Source organism: Ceratotherium simum, chromosome 23, assembly GCF_057802395.1.
Source record: "Ceratotherium simum simum isolate JZ-2026a chromosome 23, ASM5780239v1, whole genome shotgun sequence".
Classification (NCBI taxonomy): domain Eukaryota; kingdom Metazoa; phylum Chordata; class Mammalia; order Perissodactyla; family Rhinocerotidae; genus Ceratotherium; species Ceratotherium simum.
In genome coordinates, this window is record NC_141922.1 from 815,952 (window position 1) to 834,544 (window position 18,593).

At 48.7% G+C, this 18,593-nt stretch overlaps 1 protein-coding gene across 5 annotated transcripts in view; it reads right to left on the minus strand.

Moving 5' to 3' along the window:
- The window catches only part of MROH1 (maestro heat like repeat family member 1), a 93,085-nt gene extending 76,055 nt beyond the window's left edge, over nt 1–17,030 (minus strand). For 3 of the 5 annotated variants that reach the window (XM_087447246.1, XM_087447249.1, XM_087447248.1), the window contains exons 1-3: nt 16,667–17,030; nt 5,871–5,949; nt 4,744–4,889 (exon numbers count right to left, since the gene is read on the minus strand). In XM_087447246.1, the coding sequence (XP_087303372.1) occupies nt 4,744–4,889; nt 5,871–5,892 (168 nt within the window). In that variant the 5' untranslated portion in view covers nt 5,893–5,949; nt 16,667–17,030. The remainder of the gene's footprint in view (nt 1–4,743; nt 4,890–5,870; nt 5,950–16,666) is intronic. The other 2 variants (XM_087447247.1, XM_087447244.1) reach the window with 1 other exon arrangement.
- Between the last annotated feature and the right edge of the window lie 1,563 nt (nt 17,031–18,593).

Below are 18,593 nucleotides of genomic sequence, written 5' to 3' on the forward strand. Positions count from 1 at the left end.
TCATGGAGACTGGAGGTGAGGCCAAGAAATACGCTGGGAGCCGGGAAAGACCAGGACTGGCCTCTCTCTGAGGACCCCCCACTCCCAGGAACAGGGCATCCAGACAGGGGTGCAGACAAGGGGGGCACACCACCTCAGTGCAGCTGGGGACAGGACAGAGCCCGGGTGAAGGGAAGAAAAGGGGCAAGAAAGAGACGGACTCGGGCTGGTCACACTCTGTGAAAGCAGGGGCACACAGCGGAGGGGGGCTGCTGCTCAGGCCCAAGAAAAAGGCCCTGGAGCGGCTGCCACCAAAGACACCGTGTGACCCTGGGGTGAGAGCCCCCTCCCTGACAAGGCACTACCGAGCTCCCTCTTGCAGAGGCTGTGAGCAGCTGTACTGGGCAGCCGGGTGCCCGCATCTACGCGAACAGCCATCTCAGCAGCACTGTCTGCAGGTGGACACGTCAGTACCGTCCAACGTGGGAGAAACCCCTTGACACCAGCTTGGTGAAGAAAGCCAAGCACGATGTCCGAGCACTATGTGAATGGAATGGATGCCAACTCGGCCTCAGTGTGCAGCAGGTGGACGGAGCTCCGGGCAGCACCTGAGTCAGACCCACTCACTGCGCTCAGCCATGCACGCTGTTCTGAGTTCCGAGCACCAGCGGCTGGCACCAACACATGTCTGCTGAGCGTGTTACACACACCGATCACTCAGCACCGGCCACTGTGGACATCTTGTCTGTTCCTGAAAAAAGCCCACGTGGATCGTATACATCTGTAGGTCTACTAACAGTTCACATGAGACCTGCCGTCGTTTTCTGAGGAAAACCTTCCGTTTTAGGGCCTTTTTCTCAGTATTAAATTTTCCAGGGCCGGCCCCGTGGCTTAGCGGTTAAGTGCGCACTCTCCGCTACTGGCGGCGCGGGTTCGGATCCCGGGCGCACACCGACACACCGCTTGTCTGGCCATGCTGAGGCTGCGTCCCACATACAGCAACTAGAAGGATGTGCAACTATGACATACAAGTATCTACTGGGGCTTTGGGGAGAAAAAGGGGAAAAAAAAAAATTTTCCAGCCATCCTGTGGGGTGGCGAGTCTTTGATGGCAAAGGTGACGGTCACGCTTCCTCTGCACCAGCCCTTGTTTGTGAATGCACACTTCCCTTTCTTTTCAGGCCTCTGCAAGCAGGCTTGTTTGCATTTAAAGTCTAAATTTGATAATAAATTATTATTTCAGATTTTCTTAATTTGGATGCTCTTCCCACGTGGGAAACCAAGCAGTCCTTTGGAAGTCCCTCCTCCCTGGAGCCGAACTGAGTGCCTCCACTGGGCTGTCACTGAGAGAGGCATGGCTGGCTTAGGAGGCATTTTTTCTTTGAAGAGTGAGAGAATTTGGGGGAAAGAATGGAAAATGAATGTAAATTTGTATGATTCTATTTAATCAAAATTCCTGCTAAGTCAGGAAGAACAGCTGTGACAAAGCAGTTGGAATGTTGATTCCCACTTGATTTGGACTCACATTATTTCTGTCTTCTTAAAATACTTCGCTTTCTGGTTCTTGGTCTTGGAAAGACACTGCAAGGTGCATTATATACACATTTTTAGCTTCTTTTGTTTTCTTTTCTCATAGATGAGGATGTTTGGTGGAGGATCTTTGCTTTTTCCCTCAGATAAACAAAAGGGAGAGGTGGAGTTCCTGGGGCTGAGTTCTGCGGGTTCTGCTCACAGCCCGTCAGTCACACTGTGCGGGACACCCTGCCCCTCAGTGCAGTGGGACAAACTGGGTCATCTGGGCCAGTACACCACTGATGGGCTATGTAATTGGAAAACCTAGGTACCCGTGAAAAAAATGCATTCCCTGAAAAATGTGTTGTCGAAATCTGTATCTTTTTAAAAAAACAAAAATTTGGATAGGCACTACTTCTGTTCTAGCATTTGGTCTGAATTTTGTTTTGTTTTATGGCTGTAAGTATTGTATTTTTAAAACCCTACCTCCATTAACAATTGGAAAAGGCCCCACTCAGGAACATCTTTCTTCAAGGAAAGCCTCTTGTTGCTGGAAAGTGAACATGGTAACAAGCCTTTTTAAATAAAAATATACAACTTATATCTGAGGAAAACAAAAATGTCCTAAAAACACAGCTGCTTGGGTTTTTTTTTGCTTTTTTTTATTGTGTTAAAATACACATAATGTAAAGTTTACTATCTTAACCATTTTTAAGTATACAGTTCAGTGATATTAAATACATTCACATTGTTGTGCAACCATTACTATGATTCAACCACATGAGCTCTTTTCATCTTGTGAAACTGAGACTCTGTCCCCATTAAACACTGACTCTCCATCTCTCTCCCCCAGCCCCTGGCCACCACCATTCTACTTTCTGTCCCTAGATTTTGATGACTCTAAGTGTCTCATATACAGTCATGTGCCGCATAACGACATTTTGGTCATCGATGGACCATATATAGGACGGTGGTCTCATAAGATTAGTACCATATGCCCTTGATGTATAGTAGGCTGTACCATCTAGGTTTGTGTTAAGTACTATAGGGGAGGGAGAAATTTTCCTCTGCCCTTCTAGGTTCTTCTGGCTGGTCTAAGAATTAAATTGACATGAGACAGATTAACAGGAGAAAAACAAACACAAGTTTAATCACATGTATACACGGGAGAAACCCAGGAAAACCGAGTAACTCACCAAAATGGCAAAAGCCCTCACCTTAAATACCATCCTCAGCTAAAGACAAAAAAAAGATGTTAGGGGGGCTGGCCCTGTGGTGTGGTGGTGAAGTTCAGCGCACTCCATTTCAGCAGCCTGGGTTCACAGGTTTGGTTCCCGGGCGCAGACCTGCACCACTCATCAGCCATGCTGAGGCAGCAACCCACATACAAAGTAGAGGAAGACTGGCAGCAGATGTTAGCTCAGAGCAAATCTTCCTCACCAAAAAAAAAAAAAAAGATGTTGGAGGTAGGGAGAGTCAGGGACTTCAAAGGGAAGGAAGGCAATTCCCAGGTAGGTGAAAAGGAACAAATATTTGGAAAACAAGTGTTTGGCCACACAGAAACAGAAGAACTCAGAGAGGAGCCCAGCACACAGGCTTGTCTAGATTCCTCCCTGTCTACCACTTATTTCATATTATGCTAAGGTGAGAGCTCACTTCCTGAGACAAGTTTTTTACTCGAATTCTTTTAGGCCGTTAAGGGGGACGTAACAAGAAAAACTTTGAGTCTTTTGTTTCTTAAAAATAATCAGCCTAAAATAATCCTCATGTTAAAGAGACACAATTTAGGGTGGCAAATTTGGTCCCCTTCAGTACACTCTATGATGTTTGCACAATGACAAAATTGCCTAAGACACATTTCTCAGAATGCATCCCTGTCGTTAAACAATGCATGACTATAAGTGAAATCATACAGTATCTGTCTTTTTGTGACTGGCTTATTTCACTTGGCTTAATGTCCTCAAGGTTCATCCATTTTGTAGCATATTGCAGAATTTCCTTCCTTTTAAAGGCTGATTAATATTCTGCTGTTTGCATATACCACATTTTGTTTATCCATTCATCCATTGATGAACGCTTGGGTTGCTTCCATGTTTTGGCTATTGTGAATAACGCTGCTATGAACATGGATGTGCAAATATCTCTTTGAGACCCTGCTTTAAGGGGTATTTTTTGGGTATATACACAGAAGTGGAATTGTGGTAATATGGTAATTCTATTTTTAATTTTTTGAGGAATCTCCATACTGCTGTGCCACTTTATGTTCTAACCAACAGTGCACAAGGGGTCCAATTTCTCCACATCCTCGCCAACACCTGTTTCAGGTTTTTTTATTTTAGCCATCCTAATGGGTGTGAGGTGGTATCTCATTGTAGTTTTGATTTGCATTTCTCTAATGATTAGTGATATTGAGCATCTTTTCATGTGTTCACTGACCATTTGTATATCTTCTTTGGAGAAATGTCTATTCAAGTCCTTTGTCCATTTTAGAATTGGGCTGTTTGGTTTTTCGTTGCTAAGTTTTAGTTGTTCTCTATATATTCTGGATATTAATCTCTCATCAGATATATGATTTGCAAATATTTTCTACCATTCTGTGTGTTGCATTTTTACTCTGTGGATAATATCTTTGATCTACAAATTTTTAAAAATTTTCATGAAGTCCAATTTGTGTATTTTTTCTTTTGTTGCCTATGCCTTTGGTGTCATATCCAAGAAATCATTGCCAAGTCCAATGTCACGGAGATTTTCTTCTACGTTTTATTCTAAAAGTTTTAGTTTAGGGCTTACATTTAGGTCTTTGATCCATTTTCAGTTCATTTTTTTATGTGGTGTGAGGTAAGGCTCCAACTTCATTCTTTTGCATGTGAATATCCAGTTTTCCCAGTACCATTTGTTGTAAAGATTGTCTTTTCCCCATTGAATGATCTTGGCACCCTTGTCGAAAATCATTTGACCATATATGTGAGGGCTTATTTCTGGGCTCTCTGTTCTATTCCATTGGTCTATATGTCTGTCTCTATGCCAGGACCACACTGGTTTGATTACTGTAGCTTTGTAGTAAGTTTCGAAAATCAGGATGTGAGTTCTCCAGCTTTGTTCTTTTTCAGGAATGTTTTGGTTATTCAGGATCCCTTGAGATTCCATGTAAATTTTAGGATGGTTTTCCTATTTCTGCAAAAAACATCACCCCGAAGGGCAGCCTGCCCCCTCCCGCGGCCCACAGCCCCGCCCGCCTCACAGTGGGCATACCTTCCCGTGCTGCTGCAGGTACTCCTCCCAAGCACTGAGCGCCTCCTCTGGCTGCGACTCTCCAAGTGCGCAAAGGGCACTGCACACCTGCTCCTGCACCAGCGGGTCCTTGTCGGTGACGGCGTCCAGCAGGATGGTGGACAGCTCTGCAGCAACAAAGCCCGGCGTGCGTGCTCAGCAGGCGCCGACCCCACCCTGGCCAGCACCCTCAGAGATGGCTCGGACCCAGAGCTGGAGAAGACGCCAGCCCGGAGCTACTCTTGCACATGGGCACCCCCCACCTCACTCGCCAGGGTCTCTGTTGGGACACACTAGCCACCTGAGCACTCTGGCCACCTCTCCCCTGACCTTGTGTCCCAGGGCATTCATGCTTCATGTCTCCCGCCCCGCTGAACAGTGGCTCCCTAAGAGGCAGAGGTTGCAGGCACACCGCCGAGTAGAAAACTGCCCCCAGGTGGCCCTCTGGCCCATGCTCTGCCCTGCCCTTGCAGAGCAGCACCCCAGTCACACCACCTGCTCCTGCAGACTTCTCCTCGTCCCCTGCCCCCACCCACCAACGCCCCACACCTGGAGCCAGGTGTCTCCTGCTCAGCACCCCCGACAGGACCCCATCATCCTCAGTGTCCTGCAAGGTCAAGACACGGCACCTGCAAGCAGTGCTTACAGATCCTCACCCTGGGGACGAAGCTCTGTGGGGCAAGGACGAGTCTCCCTCTCAGCAGACTGCTGGCCCTGGCTGCAAGGGCAGAATGGCCAGCCAGCATGGACGCTGGACTCAGGCTTGTGTAGAAAGGGGTGAAGACACAGGGACCCCTCCCACATGAAGCATGAAGCCCCTGCACCCAGCAAACACCGGCCCCACACCAGACTGTGCCTGTGGCCAAATCCGCCCCCTCTGCTTCAGTATCTGCAGACACAACTACTTCGTTTTCTTTTTTTAAATGAAATCTTAGAGAAAGCGTGTTCACTTGTATGAAGGAAGGTTCCTTCCTTCAAACCACACTCACTCAATGCCATGTGCTCATCTGCGTCCCAAACTCAAAAGCTAGCAGGTGTGATGTTGAGGCCTGCCCGAGAGCCCAGCAGACACCCCACCCTTGGGGGCCCCACCCACCCTGCACACTCACTCTTCACATAGGACTCGGTCATTGCTGTGGTCTCAACTTTCTCTCGCCCACTGTGAACGTGGACAGCTTCTTCTCAAACCTGGAGTAACCAAAAACGCAACATTTAATTCATAAGCTTCCTCAGTTTACTGGCAGTTACTACGCTTGTATAAAACACGCAATTTAAACAAATTTGTTCTGGGGGAATTGTTTCTGCCACATTTTGGCTGAGTCACTCGCCAAAAGGCACCATTCCCATAACAGTTACCAGCTCTCCTCCGCCCCAGCACCTGGCAGCCCTGCCGGCGTGGTGCCAGCCCACCCGGTTGGCCCACGGTGGCCTGGGCAAGTGTGGTTACTGCCTCCACCTACAACATCTTCCTTCACTCTGTGAAGAAGAGAGGGTGTACGTAAGGTCTGTGTTGCCGACGATCTGTGCACAGCAGAGAAACCTCTCCCTGAGGGCCAAAAACAACGGCCTTGACCGCTGCAGACCAGGGCTCCCCAGGCCTGCGAATCCTAGCGCCATATTAAGTGAGCCTCCTAGCGGCAGAGAGAGACTGGACAGGCAGCACAGGCATCCCATGGGCTCGGTGGTGCGTGAACCAACCAACCACACAGCCCAAGGGATTCGAGAGTCGCAACTTCCAAATATCACATGTCTCGAAGCACCACTTACGACAGCTGGACCCAAAGAATAAAGTTCATCAAATATGCAAGTGCCTCCACCTCTCCACCATGTGGTCACACGTTCAGACCTATGTCATACTTTCCAAGGACCTGTAAGGTCAGAGGGGCCGCAGGCCTCAGCGGGGCAGCTGACTGCTTTCTAACACTCGTGTCCTCTATTCACTGGCGATCCCACCGCCTCTTCCTTCCCTTGATCACCTCCCATCCATAAAAAGATGGAGATAACAAAGGAGAGATGCCACGATCTGCCCCCAACCAGGCAGGACATACTCACTTCACTGTGCTCACACGGGGAGGAGGCAAAGTGAGAAACCATGTAACACTTGGGAGGTGGTGGAATTAAAAATAAGTGAGAATTCTAGTTCAAGAAGGCAGACTGCTCTCAAGCATTCACCCATCCCACCGAAACCTCAATGAAATGACAGAAAAGATGCATGTCTTAAAAGAATAAATCCACAAGAAAAGATAAAACTAGCAGACCAGAAATTTCTAGGAATCCCAGGCAGATAGAAAGCAGATAGAGAAGACTCTGGTCTGAAAATGGTGGCATCAGCGAAGTGTTTCTCCTTTCTTCCTGGAAAGCATCTAAAGGTAACAAGGAAAACAAGAAATCAAAACACATATTCCATTTGTGGCAGAGCAAGGAGAAGGCAAAAAATCCCAAACCCCAAAAGGATGAAGAGCTGTCAGGAGGGGCATGAGGTGCGCAGGCAGCAGGTTCCAGAAAGAGCCCACAGCACACCCTTTACAAAGGCAGGGGACACCCTCACGTGGGACCCAAATCCTGAGTTCCCTTAGCACCCTGTCCCTGGGGCAGAGGCTTTGCCCTGTGAAAAGCCATAGCTGCCTATCTCCACTGCCTTGGAAAAAACAAGGGCTAACCCAGCTCAAACTCCACGAAGTTTGGAATGCCCATCATACAAGTGCACATGGCTATGCTCACCCAACTCCAACAGGAGCAAATAAAAATAAATAAGCATAAGAGATGTCAGCTCCAGCCCAGATGGGAGTAAGAGACCAATCTGCCCTCCTGACCAAAACAACTACACAACTGGACAAAACACATGGAATTGTAGTGCTCAGGGTGAGGGACATCAGGAGACAAAGGCCGGGGACCCTGAGACCACTCCAGCTCACTGCCTGGAGGGCGTACCCAGGCTGAGGGGCACTCAGGAGGGCCCAGCAATACACCTGAGCTGAGGAGACGGACTGGGCGAGTCTCAGGAGACCTAGGTCCTGCTGGAGTTTGCAGGACGAGAGAAAACTCCAGAGACCTGCAGAGGGTCCCCTGGTCACTCAGCTGATTTGCTGGGCAGCAGAATAATGTCCCCAAAGATGCTCATGCCTTCATCCCCAGAACCTGTGAATATGTTACTTACATAGCAAAAGGGATTTAGCAGATGAGATTAAGGGTACAGAGCTTGAGGTGGGGGGATTACTCTGGATTATATGAGTGAGACCAGCCTAATCACGTGAGTCCTTAAAAACAGAGAACCTTTCCCACCTAGGTCTGAGAGATGAGAGAAAGAAGAAGGAGGATAAATTCAAAGAGTGGGAAGGACTCAACCCACCATGGCTGGCTTTAAAGACGGAGGAAGGAGGTTCTGAGCCAAGAAATGTGGGTGGCCTATAGAAGCTGGGAATGTACCTCAACTTATAGCCATTAAGAAAACAGGGACTTGAATCCTACAGCCACAAAGAACCAAATTCTGCCAACAACCTGAAAGAGCAGGAAACAAATCCTCCCCATAGTCCCCAGAAAGGAACACAGCCTTGCCGACCCCTAGATTTTAGCCCAAGCAGATCCATGTTAGATTTCTGACCTCAAGAACTTTAAGATAATAAGTGTGTGGTTTAAGCCACTAAGTTTGTGGTAATTTGTTACTGCAGCAATAGAAAACTAATATAAGTGCCATGTTTGAGAAGAAACCACCAAAGGACAGGGGAAGAGCCATCCAAAAGGATTAGCAGAAACAATGTCTAGAGCTCACAGTAAGCTAAGAATGGGCCAGCTCCCAGAAGCTAGAGGGGAAAACATCAAAACTCACAGGGCACTGGGAAGAACACCCAAAAGGGTTTTGCCTCAGTAAAGAAGTAAAATTAGCCCTAAACTAAATTCTATTCTGGTCTCACCTAATAAAGCTAAAAGCATGACGTGAAAGGATCAAACTGTTCCCAAGTAACTTAGCCACATCCCAGAACAAAGCTGAATAATAATAATAGAAATACAAAAATATCCAGCACCAACAAGGTAAAATAACAATGTCTGGCATCCAATAAAAAATTACCAGACATACAAAGAAGCAAGAAAATACAACCCATAATGAGGATGAATCAACCAATACAAACTGACCCAGAAATGACCCAGAGGAAAGAATCAGTAGAAAGGACATTAAACAGTTATCATCACTGTATTTCATATATTCAAGAAACCACAGGAAAGACTGACATGTTAACATAAAGAGGTTAAAGTAAAAGGATGGGAAAAGAAAAACAAGGCTGACACTAGTCATAAAAAAGCTGGAATGACTATATTAATATTAGGCAAAGTAGATTTCAGAGACATAACAATCCTAAATAAACATTTATGCACTTAGTAACAGAGCTTCAAAATACACAAAGCCAAAACTAACAAAAATACAAGGAGAAATAGACAAATCCAAATTATAATAGGGATTTCAATAACACCTCTCTCTCCGTAATTGGTAGAACAAGTGCACAGAAAATCAGTAAGAGCACAGAAGACCTGAACAATACTGTCAACCGACTTGACCTAAGCAGTATTTATAGAATACTACATTCATTAACAATAGAACATACATTCTTTCCATGGAATGGAAATGGAACATTTACCAAGACTGACCATACTCTAGGCCATAAAACAAGTCTCAATAAATTTAAAAGAATTCAACTCATACAAAGTATCTTCTCTGACCACAATGGAATTAAATTAGAAATCAATAAGAGAAAGCTATCTGAGAAATCCCCAAGTATTTAAAAGCTACTTACTATGCTTCAAAATAACACGAGTCAAAAAAGAAATCAAAAGTGAAATTAGAATGCATTTTGAAGTGAATGAAAATGAAAAGACATATCTAAATTTGTGGGAAATTTATGTCACTAAATGTCTGTATTAGAAAAGAAGAATGACATTGTCTTCCATCTTAAGAAACTAGACACTTGAAGCAAAAGAAAGGAAAGAATAAATATCAGTATATAAATCAAAGAAAAAGAAAACAGAGAAAAAAAATCAATGATACCAAAGGCTAGTTATTTGAGAAGATCAATAAATTTGATAACCTCTAGCCTGACTGATCAGGAAACAGAGAGAAGACACAAATGACCAACATCAAGAAGGAGAGGTGACATCACTTCAGATTCTACAGCTATTAGAAGGATGTTAAGAATATATTCTGGGGCCAGCCCCAGCGGCCTAGTGGGTAAGTTTGGTGCACTCCACCTCAGCGGCCCGGGATTCAGTTCCCAGGCATGGACCTACACCACTCATCAGCGGACATCCTGTGGCAGCGGCTCACTACAAAAAGAGGAAAATTGGCAACAGATGTTAGCTTGGGGCAAATTTTCCTCAGCAAAAAAAAAAAAAAAAAAAAAGACTATATTCTGAATAACTTTATGTCAGTAAATTGTACAACTTAAAAGAAATAGACAAATCAATTATACCTCAATAAAAAGTAATAAAAATTTTAAAATAAAAGAAACAGACAAATTCCTTGAAAGACATAAACTACCAAAGCTCACTGAAGAAGAAACAGATAACCTAAATAGCCCTATATCTAATATAGAAATTGAACTTGTAGTTGAAAACTTTCCCACAGAGAAAACTCTAGGTCTAGACAGCTTCCCTGGGGAAATGTATCAAACATTTAAGGAAGAAATAATATCAGGGGCCAGCCCCATGGCGTAGTGGTTAAGTGCACGCACTCCGCTGCTGGCAGCCCGGGGTTTGGATCCCGGGCACGCACTGACACACCCCTTGTTCAGGCCATGCTGTGGCAGTGTCCCATATAAAGTAGAGGCAGATGGGCATGGATGTTAGCCCAGGGCCAGTCTTCCTCAGCAAAAAAAAGGAGGAATGGCAGATGTTAGCTCAGGGCCAATCTTCCTCACAAAAAAAATAAATAAAGGGAACTTCCTCAACCAGATAAAGAGCACCTAAGGGAAACCTATAGGAGCAGTATCCTCAATGGTGAAAGACTAAATGCTGCCCCTGTCAGATGGGGAACAAGGCAAGGATGTCTGCTCTCACCACTTCTATTCACAATCATACTGGAGGGTCTAGCCAGTGCAGTAAGGCAAGAAAAAATAATAAAAGGCATTCAAATTGAAAAAGAAGTAAAACTTTTTATTCACAGGTGATGTAATTATTTATGTAGAAAATCCTACAGAATCTACAACTGACACTAGAATTAATAAGTCAGCTAGCAAGATCACAGGGTATAAAGTCAATATAAAAAAATCAACTGTACTTCTATATACTAACAATAAACAATCAAAAATTCAAAAAGTCATACCATTTGCCAGTGAGTAAAAAAAACAAAGTGAAATATTTAAGGAGAATTTGACAAAAGATGTGTTAGACAATACACTAAAACTATCACACATTGCTGAGAGATATTAAAGAAAACTTAAATAAATGGAGAGATACACTGTGTAAATATCATTTCTAAAAAATATCAATTGGGCCGGCCCCGTGGCTTAGCGGTTAAGTGCGCGCGCTCCGCTGCTGGCGGCCCGGGTTCAGATCCCGGGCGCACACCGACGCACTGCTTCTCCGGCCATGCTGAGGCCGCATCCCACATACAGCAACTAGAAGGATGTGCAGCTATGACATACAACTATCTACTGGGGCTTTGGGGGGAAAATAAATAAATAAAATCTTTGGAAAAAAAAAATCAATTCTTCCCAGATGGATCTACAGATTGAATGCATTCCCAATCAAAATCTCAGCAGGCCTTTTGTAAAAACTGACAGACTTGGGGCCGGCCCCATGGCCTAGTGGTTAAGTTTGGTGCTCTCCACTTTGGCAGCCTGGGTTCAGTTCCCAGGCATGGACCTACACCACTTGGTGGTGGCCATGCTGTGGCAGCAACCCACATACAAAATAGAGGAAGACTGGCACAGATGTTAGGTCAGGGTCAATCTTCCCCAGCAAAAAAAAAAAAAAAAAAAACCTGACAGACTGATTCTAAAAGTCATATGGAAATGCAAAGGACCTAGAATAGCCAAAACAACTCTGAAAAAAAAACAACAAAATTGGAAGACTTACACTACCTGACTTCACAAGACTCTATGGCCAGCTGATTTTCAACAAAGGTACAAAGGCAATTCAGTGGAGAAGGGATAGTCTTTTCCCCAAACAGTACTGAACAACCGGACATCCACGTGCAATAAAATGAGCTTCAGTCCATACCTCACACCACACAAAAACTCAAAATGCTTCACAGACCTAAATGTAAAACTTAAAACTGTAAAGCTTCTGGAAAAAAACATAGAAGAACATCTCCATGACTGACAGAAAAAGCAAAATCTATAAAAGAAAAACTTGATAAACTGAAATTCATCAAAGAACTTCTGCTCTTTGAATACACTGCTAAGGAAATGAAAATAAAACAAGTTTACGCCACTCAGGCGCACCCCTCAGTGACAGACACACTGCAATAAACGTCAGCGTGCCCCCCGCCCCCGTCGCTCTCCTCATCCCACTTCTGCCTTCATACCAGGCAGTAAGTGCCCTGCTCCCACTGAGATCCGATCCCTCACGGCAGCCTCACCTGACGGCCCTGCACTGGCCGCTTCCCCTTCCAAGCCTCCTCCATGCTTAGAGTGCTGACCTCTGTCAAACACAGGTCATCTCACGCACGCCACACCGTTGCTGACCAGTCTTCACTGCGGCCCAGAGAATCAAACTAACACCTGCAACACAGGCTGGCGCAGCCTAGACCCAACCCCCTCTCTGCTTCTTTCTCACCCCTCTGACATTCTAGCGTCGTGGCCTCCTGAAAACCCCCGGCCACGGCTTTGACTCTCAGCACCTTGGATTCTGCTTGCCCTCTGCAAGTACGCCCTGCCCTGCCCTCTCTACCAGGGGCAGTCCTGCTCATTCCTCAAGGCCCATTCCTGTTTCCTTGCCCAGGACACTCCCAAAACCCCAGCAAGTGATAAGTATTCCCGCGGCCCTCTGCTCATACAGTGAACAAAGGCTCAGTACAAAATATTAACAGTTGTATGTTCCAGTCTACCTCCTCCAGGGCACTGTGAGCAGGGAGAAAAGTTTTGGTTTATATCCTTAGTGTGCACAGAGTTTTTTAAAAAACTGTTCATTGAAGGAATAGAATCAAAATCCTCTCATAAGAGTCAATATTGTAAAACTGTCAATCTTCTTTAATCTATAAATATGTGAATCAGGATATTGGAGGGTACCTGACTAAACAGTTCCAAAATTCATATGGAAGGATCAACATACAAGAGTAGTCAATTAAATTTTGAAAAGTATATGAAAACGGGGATTTGTCTTATAATTATGTTCAGAACGTATAAAAAGGCTCCAGTAATTAATACTATGCTATTGTTAAAAGAATAGGTGCACAGGGCCGGCCCTGTGGCTTGGTGGTTAAGTGCGCGCGCTGCGATGCTGGTGGCCCGGGTTCGGATCCCGGGTGCGCATCGAGGCACCACTTCTCCGTTCATCCTGAGGCCGAGTCCCGCATACAGCAACTAGAAGGATGTGCAGCTACGACATACAACTATCCACTGGGGCTTTGGGGGGAAAAAATAAAATAAATAAAATCTTTAAAAAAAAAAAAAAAAAAGAATAGGTGCACAAATCAACAGAACCATATAGAAAGTCCAGAAATAAATGCCGATAAGGAACAAAAGGTGTTTTACAAAAAGGCAGGGTTTTAAATCGTAAAGACAGATCAGCCAATAAATAATGTTGAAACAGCTAGTTAGGCATTTAGGGAAAAAAATTAATCTTCCCTACATCTTTCTTTACCCCAAAATAAATTCTAGATGGATACAGAGTTAAATGTAAAAGTCCTAGGGGAAAATACAGGTAAATATTTTAGTCTTGGAGTAGGAAAAGACCTTCTAAGCCAGATACAAAAACCCACACACTAACAAACACTGCTCTGTTTGACATATAAAAATTTTTAATTTCTGAAAGTCAAAAACATATAAAAATTTTGAAAGCCATATTCATAAACATACACCTAAGCCCACAACCCTACACGCTCACACACCTCAGTCAGTCGCCAGTGGGGCATAAAGTAAATAAAAGACAAAGTGGGACAAATCATTCACACGAGTATGAGGAGAAGCTAACTCATCTAATATTAACACGCCTGGCGCCCGCCACCTACATCAACAGGACAAATAGGGAAACAGGCAAAGGGGCGGACAGCCAACAGACAGGGGACAGCCTGGCCTCTCCATCGAGGCGGGCAGTGTGCAGATGGTTAGTTCAGGATTCCGGCACTGGGTTCTTTTTGCGTCACAAGGGAAAGGCTCAGATGGAGGCCTGGCACAGGGCTGTGCTCCGCTGGCACCGGCTGTCGTTGGTGCTGTGGCCATTGCAAGGTGAGGACAGCCATCAGAGCCTGTGGAGCAGCCACTACAAGCCTGAATGGTCACACTGTGTGATGGGATCACCCACCTTTCGACATCTCTCTACAGACGCCCTCACACGAGTGTACAGAGATCTTTAAAAAAACCACAAATGCCAATCAGGGGTCTGGTTAGATTTTTAAAAAAACAAGCAACGGGAGAAGGTGGTAGGCAGGTAAGCATAAACTGCCGTGCAGAGAGCTGAGCTTGACCGCCCAGTGGAAGGGCCAAGTGTGCACAGCCGAGCAAGGGTTTGGTGAGGCCTCGTCCGCTGCCCCCGCCCCAGGCCAGGAGGTCTGTGTGCTGACCCTCAACACAGAGGGCGATGGCAGCAGACCCTGCTCTCCATGGAGGAGACAGACAGACATGTGAGCACATTGCTGATGGCAAACTGAGGTGAATGCTCCCGTCCCTAGGGGAAGGGTCTGGAAGGCCCCCCTACGTCCTATAGGAAGCGTCTGCTGAGTACTGACTGCCCTTCTGGCACCTCAGAGGCACCATCTCCTTTAATCCACATGGCAGAGCAGGCCTGAGAGTGACACACTGCTAGTTTGCAGCTAGTTAGCGGTGGGCAGGACTCAACCAGGACTGGCTCCCACTGGTTCCACTCCACGCCCACGCTGTGATGCACACTAGGACAGGTCACAGAGGCAAGGTGGACGGGGTCTTCCCTCCCTGCGTTGTACACACTGTAGGTGAGTGAAGCAGCAGCTGCCTCCTTGTCAGTCTGTACTCAGCATTCATTCAACCACATTTAGTAAATGCCCACCAGGCGCCGTCCCAGCCCACAGAGCCCCTAGCTTGAAGGATGCCCATGTGTATTACAGCTGCCACATGACATAGCACAGGCTAAGACAGGTGCTGGGTCAACTGCACTGGGCCTGAAGAGGGTCAGAAGGGGGCATGGAAGGCCAAGGAGGCCACATGAACCATAGCCCAGAAGCAGCCATGAGCCTGTCTGGAGGGTTAGGTGTGCACGGGGAGACCAGGCAGGCAGGATGCCACATGGGGTCACGAGAATGCCCCACCCATGCAGCAGGCCCACAGGACTTTCCTTCCCAGCACAGGAGCCAGAGAAAGAATCAACTTCCAGAGTCACCAACAAGAACCTGGGCTGAAAACCCAGGAAATACAGTTCCACAGCTCCTTGTTCATAATCCCTTGAGAACACTATTTCTCAACATAAGCCATGCCAAGCTGTGTCACTGGGTTTGCAGGCAAACCCACAAAACCGGGTGGCACTCCAGCTCAGTGAAGAAAGCACATTTCTCAGGACATCCAGCAGCCAGCATTCCCTGAGCACTGACCAGGAGTGCACGAGAGCCACAGAAGCTTTCCGTGGCCTCTACCTGGAGGAGATCAAATAGCTCAGCTCAGTGAGGGGGCTCATGAGATCTGGGGCCACTGATCACAGACAAGCAGCACCCCGACTGCTCACCTGGGCCTCAGTGGACCCTGCATCTGAAAACTAAGTGCAGACACCTGCTTCTAGGCACATGGGACAGCTGTGAACATGAGCAAGCACATGTCGCACAGGTTCCACCTCTGATCCACTGGTGTCCCTCAGCAGGCAGCAAACAGCCCTGGGGGAGTGAGAAACAGCGAGATGCAGGTCTGAACAAGCCATGGCTGCATGGACATTGGTTTCAAGATGACCAAGACAGCTCAACTTCAGGTCATTCCACTCTGACACGAAAAAGAGATCAGAGACACCTGACATTGAGCCATGACAGCCCGAAGCCTGGGAATGAAGATACTGTGACAGTAGGATCCCCAGGCCCTGTCTCAACCATGTCACAATCATGCCACTGCTGAAGTGTCCCACGACTGACGATTCCCACAGGGGTCTCCTAGGGCCCAGTGCCCACTGGGCATCTCCATCTGGACCTCTCATCGCCACTCAAACCTGACAGCTCTAACAACTCAACTTCACCCTTGACCTCTCCCGGGTCCCCACCTCACCTGCCTGTTTTTCTGTGTCATCACGCACTCAGCCATCTGGGTCAAAAGTCAGCACCATGCCCTCCTGTTCCTCCATCTCCCTCCTCACATCCTACGGGGACTCGCTGACCATCTTCTTCTCCACCTCTACCACCATCCCCTTCCAAAGTGGTCCCTGCCTCCAGGACTGTCCCCTCAAAGCCAGCCTCCACCCCAAGCCCCCTTGTCCCCCTACCAGACAGCTGCTCCAGCTTACATCCCCAAGGCCACTTGTCTTGCTCCCACACCAGTCCCCTCTGCCCCCCTCCACCCGCTTTGTGCTTGCCGCCCTGCACTTGAGCTTATGGTCGGTCCTGCCCGCATCCTGGCTGGGCCAGCAAAGGGGAACCTCTGTAAGTGTGCACATCGTAACGGCCTGCCTGCGCCCACGGAGCCCTCTCCTCCGGCCCTAACGCTGCACTGCAGCTGTGTTGGCGCTGCAGGAAAATCAGAACCCAAAATCCGGGCCTAGGAGCCCAGGGACGGGGGCCAGCCCGGGCCCAGCACCACCTAGCTCTCACCTTGCCTGGGAGCAGGACTTCCTACGGCCTTCCAGCTGTACGACCTATACTCTATGAGCAGTAATCCTCGTGACTTCGGACAAATTACCTCCCTGCTCTGGATCGCCAGAGGGGAAACGGAAGGAACACAGCGGCCCCGCGCTCTGGGACTCGGGGATTTGCAGAGGAGTGCCGGCGCCCGCCGGGGGAGAGGGGCGCGGACCACACGCCCCAGAGGGATAGGCTCTAGGACGCGGGCCTCCCGATCTCCGGGGCGGTCACACTGGGGTCGCGCACCCCGCGCCGGCGTGCGGAAGCGGTGAGCGGCCGGGCTGCGGGCTTCCCTGCCGGCTGTGACGCGGCTCCCCGGCTCCGCGGGGTGGGCGCACCTGGGCCGGGTAGGGGCGCGCTCGGCCCGCGACGCCCGGCATCCCCCCGCGACGCCCGGCATCCCCCCGCGCCCGCCGGTGACCTCGCGGAGGCGCCCCTGACTCGGCTTCCCGCGTGGCCAGGCCGAGGGGGCGGCCTCAGGCTCTGCGGCCCGGCTTCCCCGAGCGAGGGGCGCCTCCCCGAGCGAGGGCCCCCGCCCCCGCCTGCCGTTTACCTGAAGAGCCACTGCCACCGCGGCCCGGCGCCGCCCTCCTGCCCAGCCGCGGACGGAGTGGGCGGGGCCCGCGATGGGCCCGCCCCCGATGCGCTCCGCCAACCGCGGCCCGGCGCGCGGCAGCTAGGCCCCGCCCCCACATGATCTCTGATCTCATTGGCCGGAGGCGCGTCCCTCTTGCTCGCTCTCTCTCTCCACCCCGCCCACTGAACCCCAGCGAGCCCGAGTGCGCAAACTCCGCCTCGAGCTCAGCCCAGCCCCGGCCGCCCCATGACCGCCGCACCCGACTGTTGGGCGCGCTCTCCCGCTTCCTCCGCGCGGGGCCCGCCCCCTCTCCCACTCTGTTGTGTCCTCACTGGACACGTACACCCCGACGATCCCCGCACACAGACACCGCCCCACACACCGGTCCCCTCGCAAACACATACCTGTCCAGGTACACGCGCGAGGTGGGCCCGACCTGGACACACACGGGCACTGTCATGCCCTCTCTCTCTCACATGTGAACACACACTGAACTTGCAACAAACACCCCAGAGCCCGGGCCACCGACCCCTCCCCTAACAGGTAAACACACATGCACACAGGAGGCCCACATTCAGTCTGCCAACAGGCCATGGGGATCAAGGAGAGCAGGTGTCGGGCAGCCCCCTGGCTTAGCAGTTAAGTGCGTGCGGTCTGTTACTGGAGGCCCAGGTTCGAATCCGGGCGCGCACCGACCACCGCTTCTCCGGCCATGCTGAGGCCACATCCCACATACAGCAACTAGAAGAATGTGCAACTGTGACATACAACTATCTACTAGGGCTTTGGGGAAAAACAAAAAGGAGGAGGATTGGCAATAGATGTTAGCTCAGAGCAGGTCTTCCTCAGCAAAAAGAGGAGGATTAGCATGGATGTTAGCTCAGGGCTGATCTTCCTCACAGAAAAAAAAAAAAAAAAGAAGAGCAGGTCTCTAAGAGGCAGGTAATAAAGCAAGTAAATGGTTCATAAGATGCACGAGGGCCGGCCCCCTGGCTTAGCAGTTGAGTGCGTGCCCTCCGCTACTGGCGACCCAGGTTCTGAACCGGGTGCACACCAACGCACCGCTTGTCCAGCCATGCTGAGGCAGCGTCCCACATACAGCAACTAGCAGGATGTGCAACTATGACATACAACTATCTAGTGGGGCTTTGGGGAGAAAAAGGGGGAAAAAAAAAAAAGGAGGAGGATTGGCATGGATGTTAGCTTAGGGCTGATCTTCCTCACACACACACTCACACACACACAAAACGAAAAAAGACAGACGAAGTGCTGTGAAGGGGCGGAGCTGGAGGACGGGAGGAGGTTCCATGGGGCTGAGAA